The following is a 22,380-nucleotide window of genomic DNA, read 5'->3' as shown; positions in this document are numbered from 1 at the left end:
GTTGGTTCCGGGTTTTCAAGTATGGCTGCTGATGTTGAGGGGCCATTGGTTGTGGGTACCCCCTGTCTGATGCCCATCTCCTGTTTCTTCCTCGATATTGGCCCCGTGATAAAAAAAGGTATCTGGCCACGATATGACTGTGCTCCCATCTGTCTGCCCCTACGAGCGCGGAAATCATACTGAGCCTCATCTGAGTCTTGTCTAGCCTCATTATCAGAGTCCGATGAGAACGTCTTCTTTGATAATTATTGTTCCTACCTGGATAATCTTGATTGTAATTTGGGTCTTGGTAGTAAGTGGGGCAAAGATATGGGTATGCCTTCTCCTGTGTATACCACCTGATATCCTTTCTTAGTTTATCAGTTTTTTTGTTGGTCAAATATACCTCAAAGTCCTTCATATCAGTGTTAATTTTTTCCAATCTAGCTTTTGCTTCCTCTAATGCCGTGGAGGTATTCAGTTTTTCTTCCAGGGATGTAATTTCCTTGCTCAGGCCCTCCATCATTTCCCTGGTGGTTTCTATTATAAGAATCATCCAGTCGCTGGAGCAGCGGTTCGCAATGAGCGACCACCGCTCCAGGAACTTGTGCATCAAGGAATTGACATTAAAAATGTGTAAAATATAATGATGTCATCAATGAAGATTGCTTTATATGTATAAAATTCTATTATTTTTTTTTTTTTAAAAGGATAATACAAAAATATAATAAACAGAAGTAAAAGATATAAATTGTTGTTCTTTGTGTGCTAGCCCATGCTGATTAAGATCTTCTATTAAAATTTAGATTAAAAATTGGAAATTAGAATATAGGTCTAGAGGGAGCATTATTTGTTAGGTTGTCCAGCATTGATGATGCCACAGCGCTTTGCTTTTATTTATTTTAAGCCATGTTGCACAACAGCCCGCGTTGCTGTACAACATCTTTAAACAAGCATTGGCATAGCCAATAGGTCTCGCCTTTGGGACCTTATAAGTGTTTATTTATCCAGCACAGTATCCTTGGTGCAACAACATCAAGTGTTGCATGGCTAAACACTTATAAGGTCCCAAAGGCGAGACCTATTGGCCATGCCAATGCTTGTTTAATTGGCAACTACTGTAGTCTCTTTAAACCTCCTCTTGCCTCCCACCTCAATTAATGGACTAATGTATGGGTATCCATAGGAGTAATCGAGCGGCCACATTCTGTGCTAACTTCAATATTGAGCACAGTAGGTGTCAACTACAGGACATTGCAATATTCCAAACGAAAAATTATCAGTGTTTGGATAATTGTTTTACAACATGGACAAGAGATATATCGAAATATTGTCCTCAACATTCTGATAAGGTAAAAACAAGAAGAGGCCACATGAATTCTCTGTGTTGCAGAGGCAAATTTTCTTTTTTAAACTACGCCCAAATTCTGAGCCAAGTCCAATAGTGGGGGCACGGTTCCAGATTCGGTAGGTAACCACAGATTGAATTGAATTGTTGGGTTAGAGCCAAATATTAAGATTGCCATCTCTTACCATTTAATTTTAGACAGATGGTCTTTATCCAAATATCTCACCCTAATGGAATTGTGAAATTGTTCTGCAACCACTAGATGATCTTTGGCAATATTAATCACAATTTGGGTGTCATCCAAATAAGATGGTAACCCAAAGCCGCTGATTGTACTAACTCAGCCAACAGGACCATATACAGATTGAATAGTTTTGGAAGGAGTGCAGAGCCCTGTGGAACGCCACACGGTAGTGCAAATGTTTGTGATTTCAATGGTTTGGATAACACTGTTTGCGTTTATCCTGTTTGTTGGACTTGGCCCTTTTTGCCTTCCTTCTGTATTTTTTCTGACCTGTTGTTGGCTGTTTATGATTCCGGGCACTTTACCACTGCCGATCAGTGCTAAAGTGCATATGCCTCCATATTATAAATTGATGCATTGATTAGTGATTTCATGATTGGGTTATTTGATTTACTTGTCAGACCCAAGTACAGTGCACCATGGGTACCCAGAGCTTGTGAACCAAATGCTGCTGGAACCGGTCCTAGGATGCTTGTTTCCAGTCCAGGGAGAACCTGGCTTGGCAGTTCGGGCTGGACTGTACCCATGAGGCACAGGGTCAAGACTGATTTGCATATGGCTGGGTTCAAACTGGAATGGCATGGTGAGCAAAAAAACGATGGATTTAGGCCCAGATCTCTGTACTGGGGTGAATGTATGACATTGTTCTGCATTCTGTCCATCAATTGTTGTTTTTGCAGCTGGTGGGCTTGCAGCACTGGTTGTGCCACTCACAGAAGCAGCCTGTAAAAGTGTGTCTAAGGCTTGCCATTGCAGAGCCTGTGTGCAGTCTGGTACTGCCATGCTGACTGGGCAAGTACACCCACTTGCCAGTCCCTAAACCTTCCCTTATCTTCATATTAGACACCCCTATGGTAGGCCCAAGTGCAGGGTGCATTGTAAGTATATGGTAGGACAAGCCCTGATGTGTGTGGCATGTCCTAATAGTGAATTACAATCATTTTCGTTTTTCACTATTGCAAGGCTACCTGTTCCCCATAGGCCAGAATGGGCAGTTTGATTATGACATCTTATAATCCTAACTGACTCAGGAAACATGGTAGAAATTCGAGTTTAGTATGCCTGAACTCAAGCCTACCTGTTCCCCATAAGCCAGAATGGGCAGTTTGATTATGACATCTTATAATCCTAACTGACTCAGGGAACATGGTAGAAATTCGAGTTTAGTATGCCTGAACTCAGAATGATAAAATACATCTTTTAGTGAAGTTGGTTTTAACATTCTGTGTTTGAAAATAACACTTTTAGAAAGTAGGTGTTTTCTTGTCTAACCGTCCAAACCTGCCTCTGCTAGGTTGTGTATTTCTTGTCTGGATTTTGAGTGACAGGAGCTGGGGGATTCCAGGAGGCAGGGTGAGTCAGCACAGGACTGAATAGAGAGATCTGCATCTAGATGGGTGGGAGGAGTTGCACCTGGGACCTGAATAGGGCTGTGCCTTCCCTCCACAATGCTGGCTCCACCTCCTGTGGTGCTTCTGCTGTCTCTGCCCTGCATTCTGAAAGGAAAGAAGGAGTCTTGTCAACAAAGTGCTCCAGGACTGACCAGAACTGCTTTGGACTAGGCAAAGACATCTCTGCCTTCAGAGAACAAAGAGAAACTGAGTATAAATATTAGGACCCAAACCCGAGAACTTTAGATCACTTTGGGAAACAAGAAGAAACCTTTGCTGAGGAGAGGAACCAGAAGAAACTGAGGACAGACTATCCCTAAGCTGAAGTGCTACTTGGGGGATTGGCCTGCAGTGGTTGCCTGACTGCCAAAGAAAGGAGACAGGAACTTTGTATGTACTTTATTCAACTTGTGAAGGATCTCCAAGGGCTTGAGAAAAGAGCTTGCCTCCTGCTGAAGTCTCAGGGACAACAGACTTCAACCACCAGCTCCCCATGAGTTCTTTGGCAGTGCCTGCAGCAGTATTGGGCCTTCTGAGGGACTGCGTGTCGCAAAGAGCTGGAAGCGCGACTCACAAAGAAGAAGTGCGTCGCAGCCGCTGCCGTCGCATCACTGAACAAGGGTGTCGCCTCTGTAGCTGTCGCATCGCATCTCATCACATCACAAGAAACGTCTCGCAACACCGAAGAAGCGTGTCGCAGCCGCTGTTGTCGCATCCCGGAACAAGGGTGTCACCGCTGTAGCTATCGCATCGCAGAAGCACCTCGCATTAACAGAGAAGCATGCAGCGGCTGCTGTCGTCGCATCACTGGACAATGGTCTCATCTCTGCAGCTGTTGCATCGAGCCAAAGCATCTTGCATCATCGGAGAAGAGTGTCGCCACCATAGCCGCTGTTGTCGCATCACTGAACAAGGGTGTTGCCGCTGCAGCTGTCGCATCGAGTTGAGACGTCTCGCAACATCGGAGAAGCGTGTCGCATCAAGAAGAAGACGCCATCTTTGTTTCATCGCACCGTATCTTCATCGCATCACGGCGTTGCTAGCCGCATCACCGTTCCTGCGTGTAAGGAACTGACACATCACCTTCCCTGCAACACTTTCGTTGTATAGCGTTACGCATCCAAAGGTACATTGACTCAAAGTGTCGCATTTTAACATCTAAAGAGAACTAAGGTAATTCTACCATTTTAAGTACAGTGTTGTGGATTTTTGTCGTTTGTAGTCTTGTGTTAAACCTATATAAAGAATACTTATTTTTAATATACAACTTGTGTGGTGTCCATCTGTAGTGTTGTCACTGGGTTACTGTATGTGTTCACAAATGCTTTACACACTGCCTCTGAGATAAACCTGACTGCTCGTGCCAAGCTATCAAGGGGGTGAACAGGGATTATTTTAGGAGTGTACCCCCTTACCCTGACTAGACACAAGGGTCCCTATTTGGTCAAAGGTACATACCTCTGCCAACTAGAGACCCCCAAATCTAACACTGTTAGTAAGTAAGACAGGAGCCTAAGAGCCTTAGGTTTTGTTTCCCATCTTAGAAAGTCACAGCAATAACAGAGTGGGTAACTGTGTCAAATGCTGCAGACAGATCTAATAATATCAGGGCAGTTGCACCTCCAAAATCAAGGATATTTCTAATGTCGTCTATGACTGACATCAGCACCGACTCTGTGCTATGTCCTTATCTGAAGCCTGCTTAAGAACAAATTGTAACCCTTTATGACTAGAAGCACTTCTTGACTAAGTGCTTTCTCCAAAAGAATCACTGGTAGTGGCTGGAGTGAAATAGGTCTATAGTTTTTACATGCCTTAGAGTCATCATTCGTTTTCTTTAATAGTGGAGTTATTGTAGCTTCTTTCCATGGATTCAGGAAAATGAAAGACTCAAGTGCAGAATTGTAATAGCATGAGGGTTTTAGTGATAATATCTGAAGATGTGTGCAGAATGTGTGGGGAGCATGGGTCAAAAGGTGAAACATTTAGATGTCAAAAGAAGTTGTTTAACTTGGGTTTTGGTTAAAGAGGTAAATCGCATTAGGGCTAGTGTCTGTGTGTCCGAAACTCGCTTTGTAATAATCTGCTTGAGATTGGGTAGAGTATCCAGCAGAAAATCTTGATAGATGTCTTTAATTTTGTCCTGAATAAATGTCTTACTGATTACACATTTCTTGGTAAGGAGAAAGCTTCATTTGAGTTTGTATAGGGATTCCTAAAATATTGGTTAGGAAAGAATTGATGTAGGATGAAGTTTCTTTTGGTCATCATGATCCGCTCCCTGGTTTTAAGTCTGATGTTAGGCAAGGTGTTTGATTTTACTAAAATTATATAGTATACATACTTATATGGGCTTTGAGATAGCACTCTTCATCCACTGCTCTTGTGTTATTCCAATTTTGCTTCAACCCACCACAGAATATATCAGGGGACAAATGATCTGCCAACTTCATCCACTGGCTCTCTTCACTGTGAGTGACAGTGTGAGAGATGGTGTTATTGGTGAGGGGTGGGGGTGAAACCCTACTGAAGCAACAACCAAAATACTTGTCAACATGAAACAAAAACAGACACTAAATTAACCGGTACTTAACCCTCTTCTAGCTTGAGTCAAAGCAGTCAGGCTTAACTTAGAGGCAATGTGTAAAGTATTTATGAAGCACTTCAAACAGAAATAAAGTGAAAAAACAAAACCGGAAAATCCGACACAAAAATAGGAAAATACATGAAACTTTAATAAATGATTTAAGAACAAAACGACAACATACAATTTGTATAACCTGAGATATGCAATTTGGAAGGTTTTGAAGAAAAGTAGCACTTAGAAGCTAGAAATTACCTGCAAGAGTGAGGTAAAGGGACAGGGTGTGTCTGGTGCTGGATAAAAGGGGCATGAGATGTAATCGAGAATACGCAGTGTTGCAGCCGGCTTCTCAAAGCCACTTTGCGTGTGTCTGAGAAGGCTTCAAAACTCTGGAGTAACTCAACGCAGAACAAATCGCTCAGCTGCGTTACTCTGCCCTGGGAAGACGTTCCATACGGCACATTTTTTTAATTGGATTGAGCAATGTCACCGAAAGGTTGACTCTAAACTGATGAGAATTTGATCCATGTACTGCGGGTAACACACAGTGGTAGGAAAATTAGGGATGGGCGGAATTTGCCAAATTCACTTTCGCAAATTATCGCGAAAATATAAAAAATCTCCGCAAACACGCGGAAATATCGCAAAGATGCGGAAGTTTTTTTCCCGCCCGTTCGCGGTATTTTCTGCGTGGTCGCGGCTCAACAACTTGTTTTCACTTGTCTCGCGGTGCATGATCGTGGGAAGAAAGACGTGTTTGCGCGACGAATGACGTTACTGCGGGAGCGAACTGTTGCGAGACAGCGCAAATGGCTACCAACAATCCAACATCTCATGGAGAACGCGACCGGATCGGGAAAACTTGACGGCGAACGCGGGGATTCAGGTAAGGCGATCGCGCGCACACGAGAATGTATTATTTTACAGCGCGAGCAAGCAAAAAATTTCCGGTAAAATGCGGATTGCGGAAATTTTGACATTTTCACGCTCTCCGCGAAACGCGAAAATGTCAAATTATCGCAATTCCCGCGAGCGGAATGGAATTTTAGCCCAGGCCTAAGGAAAATGCCTCATTGCCAGTAAGATAGTTCAGTGAGCTAAGCACCAGCTGCTAACTGCAGTCGTCCCTATCGAGAGAAAGTTTATTCAATTAAAATCTTTCATGAATAGGTGGCCTCCTTTGGTAGGGGCGGGTTTAAAACACGACTATTCAGTAACCATTAACAATATGCCAATTCCTATTTTTTAATGCTTTCATTAAGTTCTCACAAAAACACAGCGAGAATGATGACGTACATGCGTACTTGAGCGGGACAGTATGTATTTCACTAGTTTCTTCTACAAATAGGGCGGCACTCTCCAAGCCGTCAATATCAGAAAATGAACATTGTACACCTGCAGGGCCGGCTTTTGGCATGGGCGAGACTGGCCAATCTTCAGAGGGGCGCACAGAACTGTCTGCATTAAAGCCCTGCAGATAGCAGCGTCCTTCTTACTTGACTCCAGTGGTTCCGACTAAACTGCTTTTAATCAGTTTCACTTGCTGCAGGTGCCGTTTTGCACCCATTAACCCACTTCCTTCCCCTCCCACTTCCCTCTCACTACCCTGCCCACACACACCAACATGGCTATTGGGTACCACCAACAACTTGGCACTACAGTGATCGAGCTATGCTGTGAGTAAATCTGAGTACTTGGGGTAGGTGCCGAGAAGCCTGTGCTCAGAAGCCTGTCAGTGCTCTGATGTGTGGCTGGCCTGTGAACACAAAATTAATCCCCTACTAATTACTACCTGATTTTCTTCATCAGCTGCTGCGTAGGTGTCAACTTTCTCCAGCTCAGGGCGCTATGCCAGCAAGGTTCGGCTCTTTCACTTGCCAAAGACGCACGTTTACTGATGCACTGTTGTATAACTGTCAAGGTAGTCTGGGCTCCTCGCCCCATTGCTTTCTAAACATCAGTGCTTTTGTCCCGCACGATCGCCCTCAGGGGGAGGAGTCAATGTGTTGGTTGAACCAACCGCACCTAACAAGAGCCACTCGACTACGACTTTATCTTCCAAGCAAGATCGTTAATTCTGCTCTCGATTACAAGAGAGAGCTGTGAAGATGGCAGCAGCACCTGGGGCCAATATTATTGTACAGTTTTCCGTCCCAAGCCCGTGCACAAGTATTTGCAATTCTTTTTGGCGTCTTCAGCGCATACATTAACTGGATATAGCTCACACTTATTGACAGCAGAGCTCGATCACAGTTAGAGTCCTGTGCCCTGTGTTTCTGAACTTTGCTGTCAGCACAGGATACCTTAGCTAGAACAGGCGCGCAACACCCATTGGACTCAAAGGGCTTCATCCCCCCCACCCCACCCACCCCCACTCCCCCGTCGTGTGTGGCAGCCCGGGATGAGACAGCTTCCCGGGTACACACACAGCCCCATCCGAGCACTTCACAGGTCTTTAAAAGACCATTTGCATGTTAATGAGTCCTCGCTGTTGTTTCACCCCTTCTAAGAGCCCCTGCAGCACCACTCTGCCTATTGCTTAAAGATTCACCCCCCCCCGAAATTTTTTCTTAGCCCCCCCCCCCCCGAAATTTGGCTCTAGTTGCCCCTCTGAGCTAGAAAATATATCAAATGAATGTATGCACAAAAGTTGCCAAAAAGCTGGAACCCTAATCTCTGAGTGTTTGAGGGGTTTTACTCTGAACATATTTTGAGAAAACAATGCTAAATTTACATTTAGATCCAAATTTCATATACACTACCAAAACATCCAGGCGTTCTGAGTGACCTATTCAGGGCCGGACTGGGAACAGAAACCGGCCCTGGCAAACTGCTCAGCCGGCCCCCCCTGGGGTGAGGGGGAGTGCTACCGAGCAGTTTACGAGGGCCGGTTTTGGCCGATTTTGTTACAGGGGGCCAATATTGCCGACCCCCGGTAACAAAAACGGCCCCCCAGGGGCCCAAAACCGCCCCCCACCCTAGCGGCCTATAGGGAAAATGCCCGGTGCCCGCTATGGCCAGTCCGACCCTGGACCTATTCCAATATTGTCTTGTGCTGGTCAAGCCTTATTCTCCCCACAGAGGTGCTGGAGCTCACCCTTCCCAAGAATATCTTTATAAAAATCGGTGCAATACAATTAGGGCTCCTGGTTTTATGGTGTTTATTTATTTGTCATTTCCGTCTGTATTTATCCATATTTCTTTTTTGCCAATTTTATCTATATTTATCCATATTTATTATAGGTATTGTGAAAAAATAAAGCTGAACTTGGTATATTTCCACATTTATTTACCCAATAAATATGCAGTCATGCTTGAATGCCTGCCAGGTTTCAGTGATATGAACACCAGCAGAAGATAAATCTGTGCACTCATATGAAAATATGGACATTTCAGTATCAGCCTTGTACGGTTTGAGCTTCTTTACTAAAATACCTTCCATTTTTAACACCCTTACCTATCTATCCACACAGCTATTGGCCTGGCAGTCATGACAAAGTGTATTTAGAATCACTTCAAAAGCACGCAATTTCTGTTTTTATCCGCATTTAAAAATAAATACAGACAAGAAAATAAATGCTTTTCTGTCTGTATTTATCTGTAAAACTCAGTAAAATCGGAAAACAGGGATCCTTAAATATAGTTGATGTTGCTTACAGGCATCAAAAGGTTGATATCCGCTGGCCTAGTCAGTTTGGGTAGGATACTCCCACAAAAAACACAGCCCACCAGCTGGTCTGGGGCACAGGCCCATTGGCCGATGGCCGACTGCTCCCCTCGCCAGTCAACCCTGGTCCTCGGTCTAGCACAGGGGTACTCACAAACTTTCTCTTGGGGGCAAAATTTACAGTGTGGTTTGTGGCCGAGGGCCGCACCTTGGGGGCGGGGTCATTGGGGGAGGTGGCGGGGCTAGAGCAACAAAAAAAAATGTGACCATGAGGTGGAACACAGGTCCCTGCAGCAGACGCCTTCGTTCACTGAGCCACCGGACCCGGCATACACATATCTCTCTCTCTCCCTCCCTCCCTCCTCCGTCTCCCTCCGTCCTCCATCTCCCTCCCTCCTCCATCTCCCTCCCTCCTCCGTCTCCCGCCCTCTCTCCTTCTATCCGTCTCTCTCCCTCTCCGTCTCTCTCCGTCTCCCCCTCTCTGTCTCCCTCCCCCCTCTGTCTCCCTCCCCCTCTGTCTCCCTCCCCCCTCTGTCTCCCTCCCTGTCTCCCTCTCTCCCTCCCTCTCTGTCTCCCCCTCTCTGTCCCCCCCTCTGTCTTCCTCCCTCCCTGTCTCCCTCCCTCTCTCTCTCCCCTCTCTCCCCCTCTCTCTCTCCCTCTCCGTCTCCCTCCCCCTCCCTCCCTCCATCCCCCTCTCCCCCTCTTCCCCTCTCTCCCTCCCTCTCCCTCCCTCTCCCAGTCTCCCTCCCTCTCACGTCTCCCTCCCTCTCTCCGTCTCCCTCCCTCTCAGTCATGGTTACCTTTTTCCTTTTACACTCATTATTCTGAAATTAGTGAGTGCTTTTGCATGAAAAGGTAAGGCCATGACTACAGGGCCCGGAAGGGACCCGTTTCAGTGCCCATTGCTTATATTCTTTCGAAACATAGGCAGTATGGTATAAAAAGACCACATGCGTAAACACACAGTCGCTGTACACATTTTGTTTTCCAATTCACCCATCAAGCAGGTATTTCAGTACCTCCAGGCAAGGTGCACTTTCCCACACAGGGAAAACTATGTTGTTCAAAGAGAGAGGAGTAAACAAAAGTATCACTTCACTGGCAAACACTGTAAAGTGGCACTAATGTGTTTAGGTGTAAATAAATCAATCTGGCCACCTTGCAACCACTCTGTCTTGCTTTAATTAGTTATTTATTTTTCACATTTGGAATGTTTTATTTCTCTCCACCTGGAGGAGGCTGCACTTGTGTCAGAGAAAGACAACGTTTCCAGCAAAAATGTTATTCTTTTTTGGATCCATTTCACAGGGGAGCAAATAAAGGAAAGGAGGAAAGAGAGGGTAATACCCTTTCTTGAAGTCTCGGTTTTCATTAAGGAGCGAGATAGAATGAGAGGGAAGACTCGGAGGCTTAGATGCCGTCACCGTGGCGCGCACAGCTTAATTTATGGGGACTTGGGGAGGCTGAAGAGGATTGCTTCCAGGCGCAGCCGTCTCCCTCGCTTAGAGTGAGGGGCCCCTGGAGCGTGGGGGCCCGCACCATGGGGGATGCGTTATGCCCCTGGCAGCTGAGGCAGCTTCCTTTCCAGGGCACACACACAGCCCCACCCGAGTACTTCACAGGTCTTTAAGAGACCATTTGCATGATAACGAGGCTTTGTTGTATTTCACCTCTTAGCGCCCCAGCAGCTCCACTCTGAGTATCGCTTGAATCCCTGGGCCCCCACAGAGCAGAGTCTGTGTTTGCTGCAAGGTCCGCGGGCCGCCAAGAAAGGCTTGCCGGGCCGCTGCGGCCGCAGGGGCGGCCTTAGGCATGTGCAAGCTGTGCACCTGCACAGGGCCGCCAAATCCCAGGGGCCACCACGAGGAATCGGATACAATACATATTCGTGGCGGCCCCTGGCAGGGATTTGGCGGCCTCCGGCTTCCAGGAGGTTGGGGGGTTAAGCCCTATCGTTGGTGCAAAAAGTGCCCTCACCGCTGTATTCTCTGAGTGAGAGCATAGGGTACACCCACACCTGTCTCCTGCTGTGGCTGGAACCAACCTATAGGCCCGGTACTCGGAAATAAGTAGGGAGAAGAAGAGCATGCACAGGGCTTTAAGTTGGGTGAATCCTGCCGGTGGCGGTACTCCGCACTCCCAGTAAATGAAAAGGCTTCCCCCCCCCCTCCGGAACCATTAATCATGCCATTAACTTTACAAGAAAAACACTGATTTCTGACAATGTGTGCAAGAACCTTTAAGCTGATCCCAGTCAGTGACTCAGTCCCTGTTAAAGTTTGTTCGCTTTATGCAATGGTGAACTATGTGTGCACTTCTATTTCCTAAGAATATTTTCATATCTCAGATGGGTTGTTTCAGTGATGTTGTTTTTCATGCAATGTACGAATCTTGCATAACCGCACTGCAAGCCCAGTCACCTCAAGATGTCTGAATGAGTATAGGGTGTGGGTGATCTTTCATGGCTGGGCATGATTGAGAACTGCAGCTCAGGCTGAAAGCAGTTCGGCATTCTGACAGGGTCTCGTATCAAGGTGTTCTTACTAAATGCTCATCCAATCCTTGGCCTCTCTGCTGGGCGCATAGAACAGAGCAAAGGGTGTAAGTGAATAACAGAGATGGAGCCTGCAGCAGGAAGTGATGCGACAGGAAGAAAGTGAGTTACCCCTTCATGTACATTGGATAAAAATCAGTGCTAACAAGCACTGGTACAGCTAATGGGTCTGGCCTGTTTTAGGTGTTTGTGCTAGCTGATGTATGATGTTTTTAGAAGCACTACCAGAAAACACATATAAAGGCGCCGGAATACTTGTCAGGTGGCATGCAGCGTTCAGTTCACATTTAGGCCCCACCCATATTTGCATAGGCCATGCGTTTTGCAAAGGTTTCCTAGTTACGCCTAAATGGCAATGCCACTTTTGGAGACCCCACCATCGTTTCCATCCCACTTAGAGCACTGACATGGGAGAGGTGGTCCCACAGAGGATGCTTGTATGTTTTTTGGAGAGAGGCAAGGCTGGGAGAAGAAACGGGTTTGAAAGCCATAGGAGTACCACAGGTTAGTGATACAATACAAGCGGCGATTATTCAGCACTCCATCTTCCCTCCTTCCTCTCACATGCCACCTTTTCTGTTGCTTCCCTTTCCTTTTTCTTCTTCTTCTTCCCGCTTCCTTCTCCACTGCTGCACACTCACCCAGGACCACTGGAATGATGCGATGCTGCAGTTATGGTGTTTTTCTCATAATTAGTATTGTGCCACATATTTCATTAAAGGCCAGTGGACGTTTTATTAAAACACCTTCCTGAGCTCCGCCCCGCCCGGACCCCCTCTTCCGGGGCCCCCTACCTATGCTCTCTGCACAGGGCCACCACGAGCCTAGAGCCGCCCCTGGCGGCCGCACTATGAGTACCCCTGGTCTAGCAGGATGCCTATGCACACTTAAATGCCCTTGAGATGACCTTTGGATTCTCCTGCCAAGGCTCGGGTACAATCTGACTCACAGAAAGAGTGGCAGCACATGAACACACCACGCTCTTGGAGCTGAACGTAGCAGGAGAGCATGTGGGGGCTCTGCTCCTGCCCTCCTCTTGAGAGGGCGGAATATGGAATGGTTTTTTTTATTCATATCTATTGCAGCATTGAAATGTGCACAAAAAAGGGATGTAACTGTAATGTCGAGCCTAGAAATACTTCTATGACAAACACAAGTTATAACTTTGTTAAAAATGTGATTTGCTTCAAATAACTCGTCTGTACATTATGACACTGGAGTTAACTGTGGGGATGCTGTGTAAAGCGTTAAGAGCAAGAGTTCTAGAGTTAAAACTATGAAAATGTGAAAACGCAAAAACACATTTATGTTAAATTCACAATGGCGTCTTGTCTACAAAATTAGATACTAAGGGGCATATCAACAACAACCGGCGATAATTATCGCTCAGCGCTCTTAGCGTGAGGATAATTATCGCCGGCTAGCATGAATTTTTATCGCTGAGATAGCGTGCTATTAGCAACGCTTATCTCAATAGCGATAAAAATCTACACGCTAACAGGCTAACGTGAGATTATCGCTGGAAACCCAGCGATAATCACACGTCACCTTGTTGATAGGGACAGGCAAACTTAGCCATGATATCCTCCTTCCATAGGATATCATGGCTAAGTCTGAAAATTAGCAGACGTAAAAAAGCAGCGTTAACCGCGGTTAGCGCTGCTTTTTTTGTCTCTAACAGGGTTAGCGACATTCTTGATAAAAGGAGAAATGTCGCTTAGCGACATTTCTACTATTATTTTACTCTGGAACGCCCCCTTTGCATCTCATTAGAGATGCAAGGGGAAGCGTAGAGTAAAAGGGTGCTAACATGCAAATTTGCGTGTTAGCACCCTGTTGTTGATAGGGTGCTAGTTTTATCTCTGCTTTTTTGCCTTTTAAAGCCAAAAAAGCAGAGATAAAGCCCTTGTTGATATGCCCCAAGGCACGGGGTCGAAGTGTGCGGGATCTGAGAGGCGTGACGTGCCCATACTTTTTTAAACCAAGAAAACCAGTTCTCCTACTTTTCGTGGAATGACAATGTCCCTGGGACGGTTAATTCCGAGAGCTGAAATGCAGTTGAAATGTAAGGCAGGGATTCTCCTGTATTGTGCAACCAAGGGAGGGGCAGACAACTTAACATTTGCCATCTGGACTGAGCGAATGTAAATGTGCGCTATTGGTCAACCTGCAAATGTAGAGGGTGCCTCGAAGCCAGTATTGGCTTCAATGGAATCTCTTGAAGCTTTCTGATGAGACATGTATTCTTTTTGAGTGGTGTTGCAATGGATTTACCAGCTGAGCTGTGAAATATGTGCTTTTACAGGGCAGATCTAAAATAATTGGCACTATGTGCAGTCTGGGGATGACTACAATCTATATTTTGGAAGCAGTTTTTTATCTTGACTTTTTTGTGCATTTTGTAGCAGGCTACCATACCATGTGTAATGGAAGTTTCAAATAATGACTTACATATTCACAGTGCTTTCTGTCACAGACTGGGTCCTCGTAGCACTAAACATACACAAGACACTATTCTCTGCTGCACCCACCAGGATTCACTTCTGTGGCTCTCTGGTTGCACACACAGACCTCTGCGGTGCACTAACTAATAGAGGTTTCAGGGGGGCATATTATCAAGACAGGTGATAAAATGATCGCCGATTTGGTGGCAGAAAACTGCCGCTAAAACGGCGATAATGGGCTTGATAATATGTTCTATGGAATTCCAATTGAAGCCCATGTTAGACGTGCTTCACATTTAACATGGGCTTCAATTGGAATTCCATAGAGCATATTATCAAGCCCATTATCGCCGTTTTAGCGGCAGTTTTCTGCCGCTAAAGCAGCGATCATGTTATCGCCTGTCTTGATAATATGCCCCACTATTATTTGGAGGTTGTAAAAAAATTGAATGGTAGTACAGCTTTGCATTACTATAAAAGAATTGATGGCATCTCCACGAATTCGCCGTTTAATAATCTATAATACACATAAACACTGCGCGCGTGTGTTTTACTGTATTTAAATGCGAAGGGTTATCCTTTAACTGACGCTAAACGCCACGGTTTCCGCCGAGGCAGCGAGAGACGTCCTGTTTCATGAAGTGTCTGAAGGCTGGGCTCGCATACGTGAACAATGCATAGCAATGTAAACGGGTTCAACCTGCCTAACCCATCACTCCCTACCCTCCCACGAGCGCCTCGCTGCTAAACTGCTGCCTGTTGAACAGCTCTGTCTTCTTGGCATGATGGAAGGAAGGTATGTGCTGGTCTCTCTTTGGCTTGTATTTTTTTAAAAATAATGGCTGCACTGGTTAGGTGTCGATCGTCACTACTATATTAAAACGACCTCTTCTGCCCCTGCCTTCATGAGGTCCAGGTATCTGGAGGTGGTTTGTCATATCGCCGCCGAGTCTGTGGTTGGGCTCGCGAACTTCATATGGATTATCTGTTGAATTGTTCTGAGCGACGGAAAGTGGCGTTCATGTTGGAAAATATTATTAACTGTCACGCGACACTTTGATGTTTATTTATTGGGATTATCAAAGTGAAAGCTGTTACGAAATAGTTCACATGTTGACTCTTTATGTCAAAAGTTGCACGCGGAAAAGAGCGGTGATTTGCTAATATTTTAGATGATGTGTTATTAGTACTCGCAGTTTCCCTTGTGTATAATTTAAACTTTGGTTGAAAGTTTTAATTGATTATATGGCACTTTTTTGAAATTTGATTGAAGAATGTTGCCGAAAGGTGGACTCCACGCTGCTGAGGATGTAAACTGTGTACTGCGCGTAACAAACAGTGGGGCATATTATCAAGAAGTAGAGTTAAAATTATCGCCGCTTTAGCGGCAGTTTTTTGCCGCTAAAGCGGCGATATTTTTAACTCCATGCTTGATAATATGCCCCAGTGGTCGGTCATTTCCAGTAAAATAGCTCATTGAGCTAATCTACGCTGCTGAGAATGTAATCTGGGGCAGATTTATGAGACCCTTGCGCCACTTTTGCGTCACTTTTAACATGGAAAAAGTGACGCAAAAGTGGCGCAAGGGGCTCATAAATCTGCCCCTCTGTGTACTGTGGGTAACACTCAGTGGTCGGTCATTTTTTTGTGGTTTTATATAGCGCGATCTCGACCCCAAGGGAATGGAACGCTTTAAATCAACACCGGTTACGTTACACAAGGACACATTAATTGCCAGTAAGATAGCTCAGTCAGCTAAGCGCTTGCTGCTGCCTGCAGTCTGTCCCTATTGAGAGAAAGTTTTATTCGCATTAAAACGTTTCGTGAATAGGTGGCCTCCTTTGGAAGGGGTGCGCTTGGAACGTGACCATTTAGTAACCACTAACTATATTCCAATGATTTATTTTTCTATAGTTTCCAGTACTTAATTTGTGGGGGGGAAAACGGTGCCGGTGCTCGAAGCTCTGCGAAGTCGGTACTCTGCAATCAGTGGCAGGTGCAATTAAAGGTCGGCGCTGCTAATACCATGGCCGGTAGCTTTAATCCAGTACCAGGCACTTCCTGGCCCTTTTACTTACACGTGCAGGCTCCCACTTTCTGTTTATGACGGGGTTGCCGTCTTTTATCCCTGGTCTTTCCGATCTGTGTTTTCCTCTCTTGAACCCCATAAATATCTGATACGGGAACAATAAGTGCCAGTTCCTAAAATACAAGTGCCAGTGCCCCCTCACCTGCAACCACCGGCTCAAATTAAGCACGGCGTGAATTATGAGGCACGTGGGTAGCGAGCGCAACAGTTTGTATTTCACTCATTTCGTAGGACGAATGGGCGACATTCTCTCCTAGCTGCCAGTATCAGTTAAACAAGCATTTACAATGCAATGGTCTCGGCATTGTTAAAGTTGAAGCTATTGGCATTGCTCATGACATTATTTTTGTTTATGTTTTTGTTTTTAAAACATTTAAAGAAACAGCATTGTTATTTACAATGTCAATAGCTTAATCACTCTCAAATGCGAGACCTATTGCATTTACACCCACACACAGAGCCACACACCCAAAGCCACCCACACACACAGAGCCACCCACACAGAGCCACTCACATAGAGCAACCCACACACAAATAGAGCCACCCATAGAGCCACCCACAGAGCCACCTACACACACACACAGAGTTACCCACACACAGACAGACCCACCACGCATACAGCCACCCACAAAAAAGCCACCCACACACACACAGAGCCACCCACACACACACACAGAGCCACCCCCCCACACACACATAGCCACCCCCACACACACACACAAACAGCCACCCCCACACAGAGCCACCCCCACACAGAGCCCTGACAGGAAGGCAGGGTAATGCTGGCCTGGCAGGCTGCGTGTGGTCGGAAGTTTCAAGACTGGAGATAGTCGTGTTCTGTATTCACCACTGTGATGAGGAGGGGTTAGGAGTGCTCAGAATAAGGGACGTACTTCAACTCAAACTCCGAAGGAGAGGCACATAAAAGTGGGCCTTGTGGGTACCGCAGCCACAGAGTTCTGCATTAGAAGGGCAATGTCAGACATTCTATTAAGCTTGGTCTTTCAGAGTGTGCAGGACTGCCTCACGGAATCTTGCAAAAAGGATTAACACACAAATCCCCTTTTTTAGTGGCAGGTCGACGCCCCTACCAGCTGAAGCCCTTCCTGCACGTCCAATTTGCTCACACCGGAGCATGTGCCCAGAAGCCCCTTCGCTACTGTCGGGCAGATTTCACATGGCAGCCACTCACCTGCCTCCAACATGCAAGTCACCAACGTATAATAAAGATCTGTGCTAAAAATCTTTATACTGGCCTCTAGGTTTAATAAAAACATTTCGCTAAGAGAATAGAAAAAACCCAAATAGATGGGATCAGAAAAATCTGTGTGTTTAATGTCACGAAAAAGGAATCCCTTCCTCGGCCAGAACTCCATGAAAAGGAGCCCCGCATCGCCGTATGTAAGGCGAGGGTGTAATCAGAACACATCACGCCGCCCAATGACCTCGGCTGTGTGCAGGTGAAGGTCCGACAGCTGTACCAGCAGGCCTGTGGACGATGATTGCCGGGGAGGGGCTGAGACATACCAGAGCCTCCTAGCCAGGCATCGGAGGTGACTGACTACATGTCAGCTTTGCCTTTCAAAGCCTGTCCTTCCAGGGAGAGGGAGTGCGTCCGTGGGAGGGGGCGAGTACCTGCGCGCCACTCGGGCAGATGTGCACGCAGGCCACTGCCAGGGGTGTTGGTAACTCCAGAAGTCCCTGAACAGTTTACTGATATATAAAAACAGGGGATGAGGAGGGCGGGGCCGAGTCAGGCAGCTCGAGACCGAGGCTGGACTTAACATCCTGCGCTGGGCTCAAATGGTAGGGAGCAGGAAACAGAGCTAGAAAACACGCTGCGTGCGGAGCAGCAACCAGAGACCAGAGCAGCAGCCGAACACTGGAGCCGACAGCAGGGGGAGAGGACGCCCTGAACACCGCCACCTTTCTCCGAGGTCAAGCAGAAATGCCTCGGAGAAACGCAGCAGTGTTTTCGGATTTCGGGGCGTGTTTTTCTTTCTCTCCTCTTGCCATTGGCTGGAATGTTTACATTCCAGAGGAGAGAAAGAATCGAAAAAACACGCCCCCGAATCCGAAAAAGACGGGGCTTGTTTGGAGAGACAATTCTCCAATGGCTGACCAGTATTTCAGAGGCCAGCCAATGGAGAAGAGGTAAAAAAAAGGGGCGGGTTAAAGCCCCACTCCTAAACGTTAAATCTCGGAGCGAGACTGCGCAAGCGCAGCCTTCGGGCCGAGATCTAAAAACAGTGTACACCTTACCTTCATTTGCAAAGGACTGCACCTTTAACTCTACCTTTAGCCAGTTCGGGGTGTTTTAGGTAATTAAGGGATGGTTGGCCAGGTGGTGGGAGAGACCAGAATCTCTTGAACTTTTAACAGGTTCCCGGGCAATGCTCGCACAAAAGAAGTAAGGGGCATATCAACAAGAAATTGCGATAATTATCGCTAAGCGCTGTTAGCGCGAACATTTTTATCGCCGGCGAAGTCCTCTGTTTATCGCCAACTAGCGACGTATTAACAAGGCGCCGCTAGCCAGCGCTTAGAGATGGCGATAAAATCTTAGCGCCGGCGATAAAAAAAGTACGCTAAGCCGCGAAAAGTAGAGCTAAGCAGTTTATCTCAAAATTCAGCCTGACAATTGACAACAGGCCTGCATTTTGCACGCAGCAAGCGGGAAAATGCACTATAAAAGGCCCCCAAGCAGGGAAAAAAAAATGGATTCCAGTGACCAGAGAGCAGACCAGACCATAGACATGGAGGAAGCAGGACCAAGCGCAGAGACCGCAGCGAACCCCACAGCCAGCCAGGAGGAGCAGGGAGAGGACCAGGGGAAGGAAAAGAGGAGGAGGAACCCCAGGTTCAGCCACCAGGAGAATCAGGTCCTGTATAGCCTGGTGGCTGAACACCAGCAGGAGCTGTTCATAAGGAAGACAGTGCCAATGTCCAGAAAGAAACACATCTGGGAGGAGATCACAGCTAAGGTCAATGCTGTGGGAGAGAGGAAGAGGAGGACCGTGGAGGAGGTGAAAAAACGCTGGAACGACAGCAAGAAGAACACCAAGGAGAAGATGCCCGCTAACCGGAGGGCAGCCATGGCCACCGGAGGTGGTAGCCCCGTGCCGCAGCTGGAGCTGGATGAGCAGGAGGAACTGGTGGCGCAAGTCATCACAGAGGAGACGGTGGTTGGAGTGCCGGGTCGGGACACCGCTGCAGGTCAACAGACACAACCACAGGGTGAGTACAAACTATGGAGTGGGTGGACGGGGGTGGATGGCCACAATGGCACACATGTACAATAAATAGCATTGCATACCCACAATTACTGTGGTTCAGGTCCCAGATAGCCCTGTGCATGATGACATGAACACACATAAACATTGCTAGACACACTTTGACGGACACACTGACATCGAAATGTGCACTGAAACCTCAGAAAAACACAGTCTAGCTACATCATCAGACCACAAAATAAGTGCCACATCACATACCAAAAGGCCACATCACGTAGAGACGCACAATGCTCACAAAATGCACACCTTGCACCATCACAACCTATATCCAAATCATCTCCACAAGGCTGCAACTCACAGGTGCCAAAATGAGTATGCAGTGTGAATGTGACTGATCACGCGCACGTGTAAGCATGCCAACAGCTAGAACAGCACACCTGCAAAATAGCACATGTGGCTGACTTGAGTGCAAGGATGTGTGTGGCCAACCAGGGTGACTTGGCGGGCCACATACAACCTTGCACACGAGCCAGACACATGTGCAATGTTGCAGTTGTGCTGAGCCTGTCGCTGGCATGCTTACTCGTGCACGGGACCAGTCACATTCACACTGCATACTCATTTTGGCACACGGGAGTTGCGGACTTCTGAAGAATATTTGGATAAGTGTGGTGATGAGGCAAGGGGGACAATGTGACAACGCATGCCTGTACTACAAAAGTGCCCCCTTGCCTGTACATGCTATGCAGCACTGTGTACAGCAAGATGAGAAAGTAATGAGTCACTCCGCATACCGACAACACATGCAATGTCACAACAAAAATACGGATTATGGGGCATATTACCAAGGACGGCGTTAAAATATTAGCTGCTTGAGTGGCCGAAAACTGCCACTAAAGTGGCGATAATGGCCCTGAAAAAATGCCCTGGAGAATTCCAATACAAGCCCATGGTCACACCAGAACATGGACTTCTATTGGAATTCCCTAGGGCATATTATCAAGGCCATGATCGCCGCTTAACCCCTTGAGTGCCCCGCCCTTTCCACGCCCTGTGCCGGGCGTTTCATTAGCGGGCGGGGCTAGATAGTCTCGTCATGGGCACAGCGCAACCGCGGCCCATGACTAGACCATCTCGTCATGGGCACTCAAGGGGTTAAGCGGTACTTCTCTGCTACTCAAGTGCCGATAATCTGTAATGCTGTCCCTGATAATTTGGCCCTTAGTTGTGTGTTCTCCATTGCAAAATGCAATGTGGGGCGCACCATGAAAGCCATTCAGTCATCCAAAGGCAACTCACTTGCATGCACACATATCCCTGTCCATAATACCCACCACCCTCTCCCGCCCCACATCAACACATGGCATGTACTATTTTCACTAGCAAAATGTTAAATTCCTGAAGTCTGCGTAAACTAGATCTTCAGATCTAACAATTGTGCAAACCTAGGGACATATTACCAAGATCAGCGTTAAAATCATTGCTGCCTTAGCGGCAGGAAACTGACACTAAAGTGGCGGCAATGGGCTTGATAATATGCCCCAGGGAATTTCCAGAGAAGGCCATGTTCACACCAGAACATGGACTCCTATGGGAATTCACAAGGGCCAATCATCAAGCCCAACCCCGCCGCTATAGTGGCTGTTACCTGCCGCTAAAGCCACAATCATATTAACGCTGATCCTGATAATATGGCCCCTAGTCCATCTCCACTCACTATGGTGTTCATGTTTCTGAGCATAGGATCCTTGGCTTGTTACAATGACATGTCTCCTCTACTACCTTCAATATTAAGAACCATGTAAAAAGGGGCATACAAAACAATTAACAACACAGGCCATATAAACCAACATCACCAGCACTAATCCATACGAAAGTCTATTTCACAATCCCTCAAGGCATGTCACTACCCATGTTGCTCTGTACTCCTTGATAGCCTTACCAGTACGTAATCTGTGGTAATCTGTGTTATCCAGAAGCTAAACACCAAAAACACAATATACAGGCTGCCGCTTGAAATTCACCCATCATGCATGTCTACAATGGTGTGGAATGGTCACATCTATGCGCTATAAAGGCACTAGCCTGGTACCAGCTCACTTGGCTCAGTGTTGACGTTGCACTTACTATCTTCCACAAATGGGCCAAAGAAATGGTCACATGCCCTAGCCGCATCAAGTGATCCCTTGCCCACTGTACCCTTGACCAGTAGTAGCCTAACTATCCCATCACATTCTGCCCATTTGGTGAACTGGCACTCCCATTGATCTAAACTCGTGGCCCCACTTGCCTTCCAGTGCATCGTAATATCCCCTCATGGCCAAGAATAATACCCTATCCATAAACTTGCGGCAAGCACACGTTGAGCCGCGTGTGGGAAGCAATGTAGGATACAAGCCCCCTATGACAGATCAACCACCTTGTCTGTCAACACCTTCAATACTGTCATCAGTATGGTCCAATAAGTTGCCTAAAGTGGTCACCCCCAAATCATGTGAGGAAAGTTTGCCCCTCTCCCTGAACCCTTGTGCATGCCTATGAGTCAGTGTAGAAACATGCATTGACTTTCTGCCGGTGTGAGGTAAGGCAATGTAAAACATTTTAAATAAGCCTTTGGAAGCGGGTGTGCCTGCTGCACCTCCATGCTTACCCTACAATCTCTGCACAAGCCCTTTCCGGGATCTCTCAAACTACATCTACCTCCCATTTCAATTCAGTTTGTGCAAAGGGGGCAGCTCCACGAGACCCATGCGCATGTACAGGCATGTGACTGCCTTAAACTTTACAGCTGCTGTCAATATGTATTGGCACCCTACAGTAAGCTCAGGTCATGCTTGGTCCCCTTTA

General features: G+C 46.7%; 1 protein-coding gene across 1 annotated transcript in view; it reads left to right on the top strand.

Annotated features, from left to right (window-relative positions):
* The first annotated feature begins 14,886 nt into the window (after positions 1-14,886).
* The window catches only part of LOC146822828 (cytidine monophosphate-N-acetylneuraminic acid hydroxylase-like), a 682,085-nt gene continuing 674,591 nt past the window's right edge, over positions 14,887-22,380 (top strand). The window contains exon 1 of the mRNA XM_085607021.1: positions 14,887-15,007. Coding sequence (XP_085463147.1) covers positions 14,994-15,007 — 14 coding nt within the window. The 5' untranslated portion in view covers positions 14,887-14,993. The remainder of the gene's footprint in view (positions 15,008-22,380) is intronic.

The sequence above is a fragment of the Triturus cristatus genome, chromosome 5_2 (genome assembly GCF_964204655.1).
Source record: "Triturus cristatus chromosome 5_2, aTriCri1.1, whole genome shotgun sequence".
Lineage (NCBI taxonomy): Eukaryota > Metazoa > Chordata > Amphibia > Caudata > Salamandridae > Triturus > Triturus cristatus.
The sequence above is the reverse complement of the archived record's forward strand: the minus strand, read 5'-3'. Positions and strand labels throughout refer to the sequence as shown.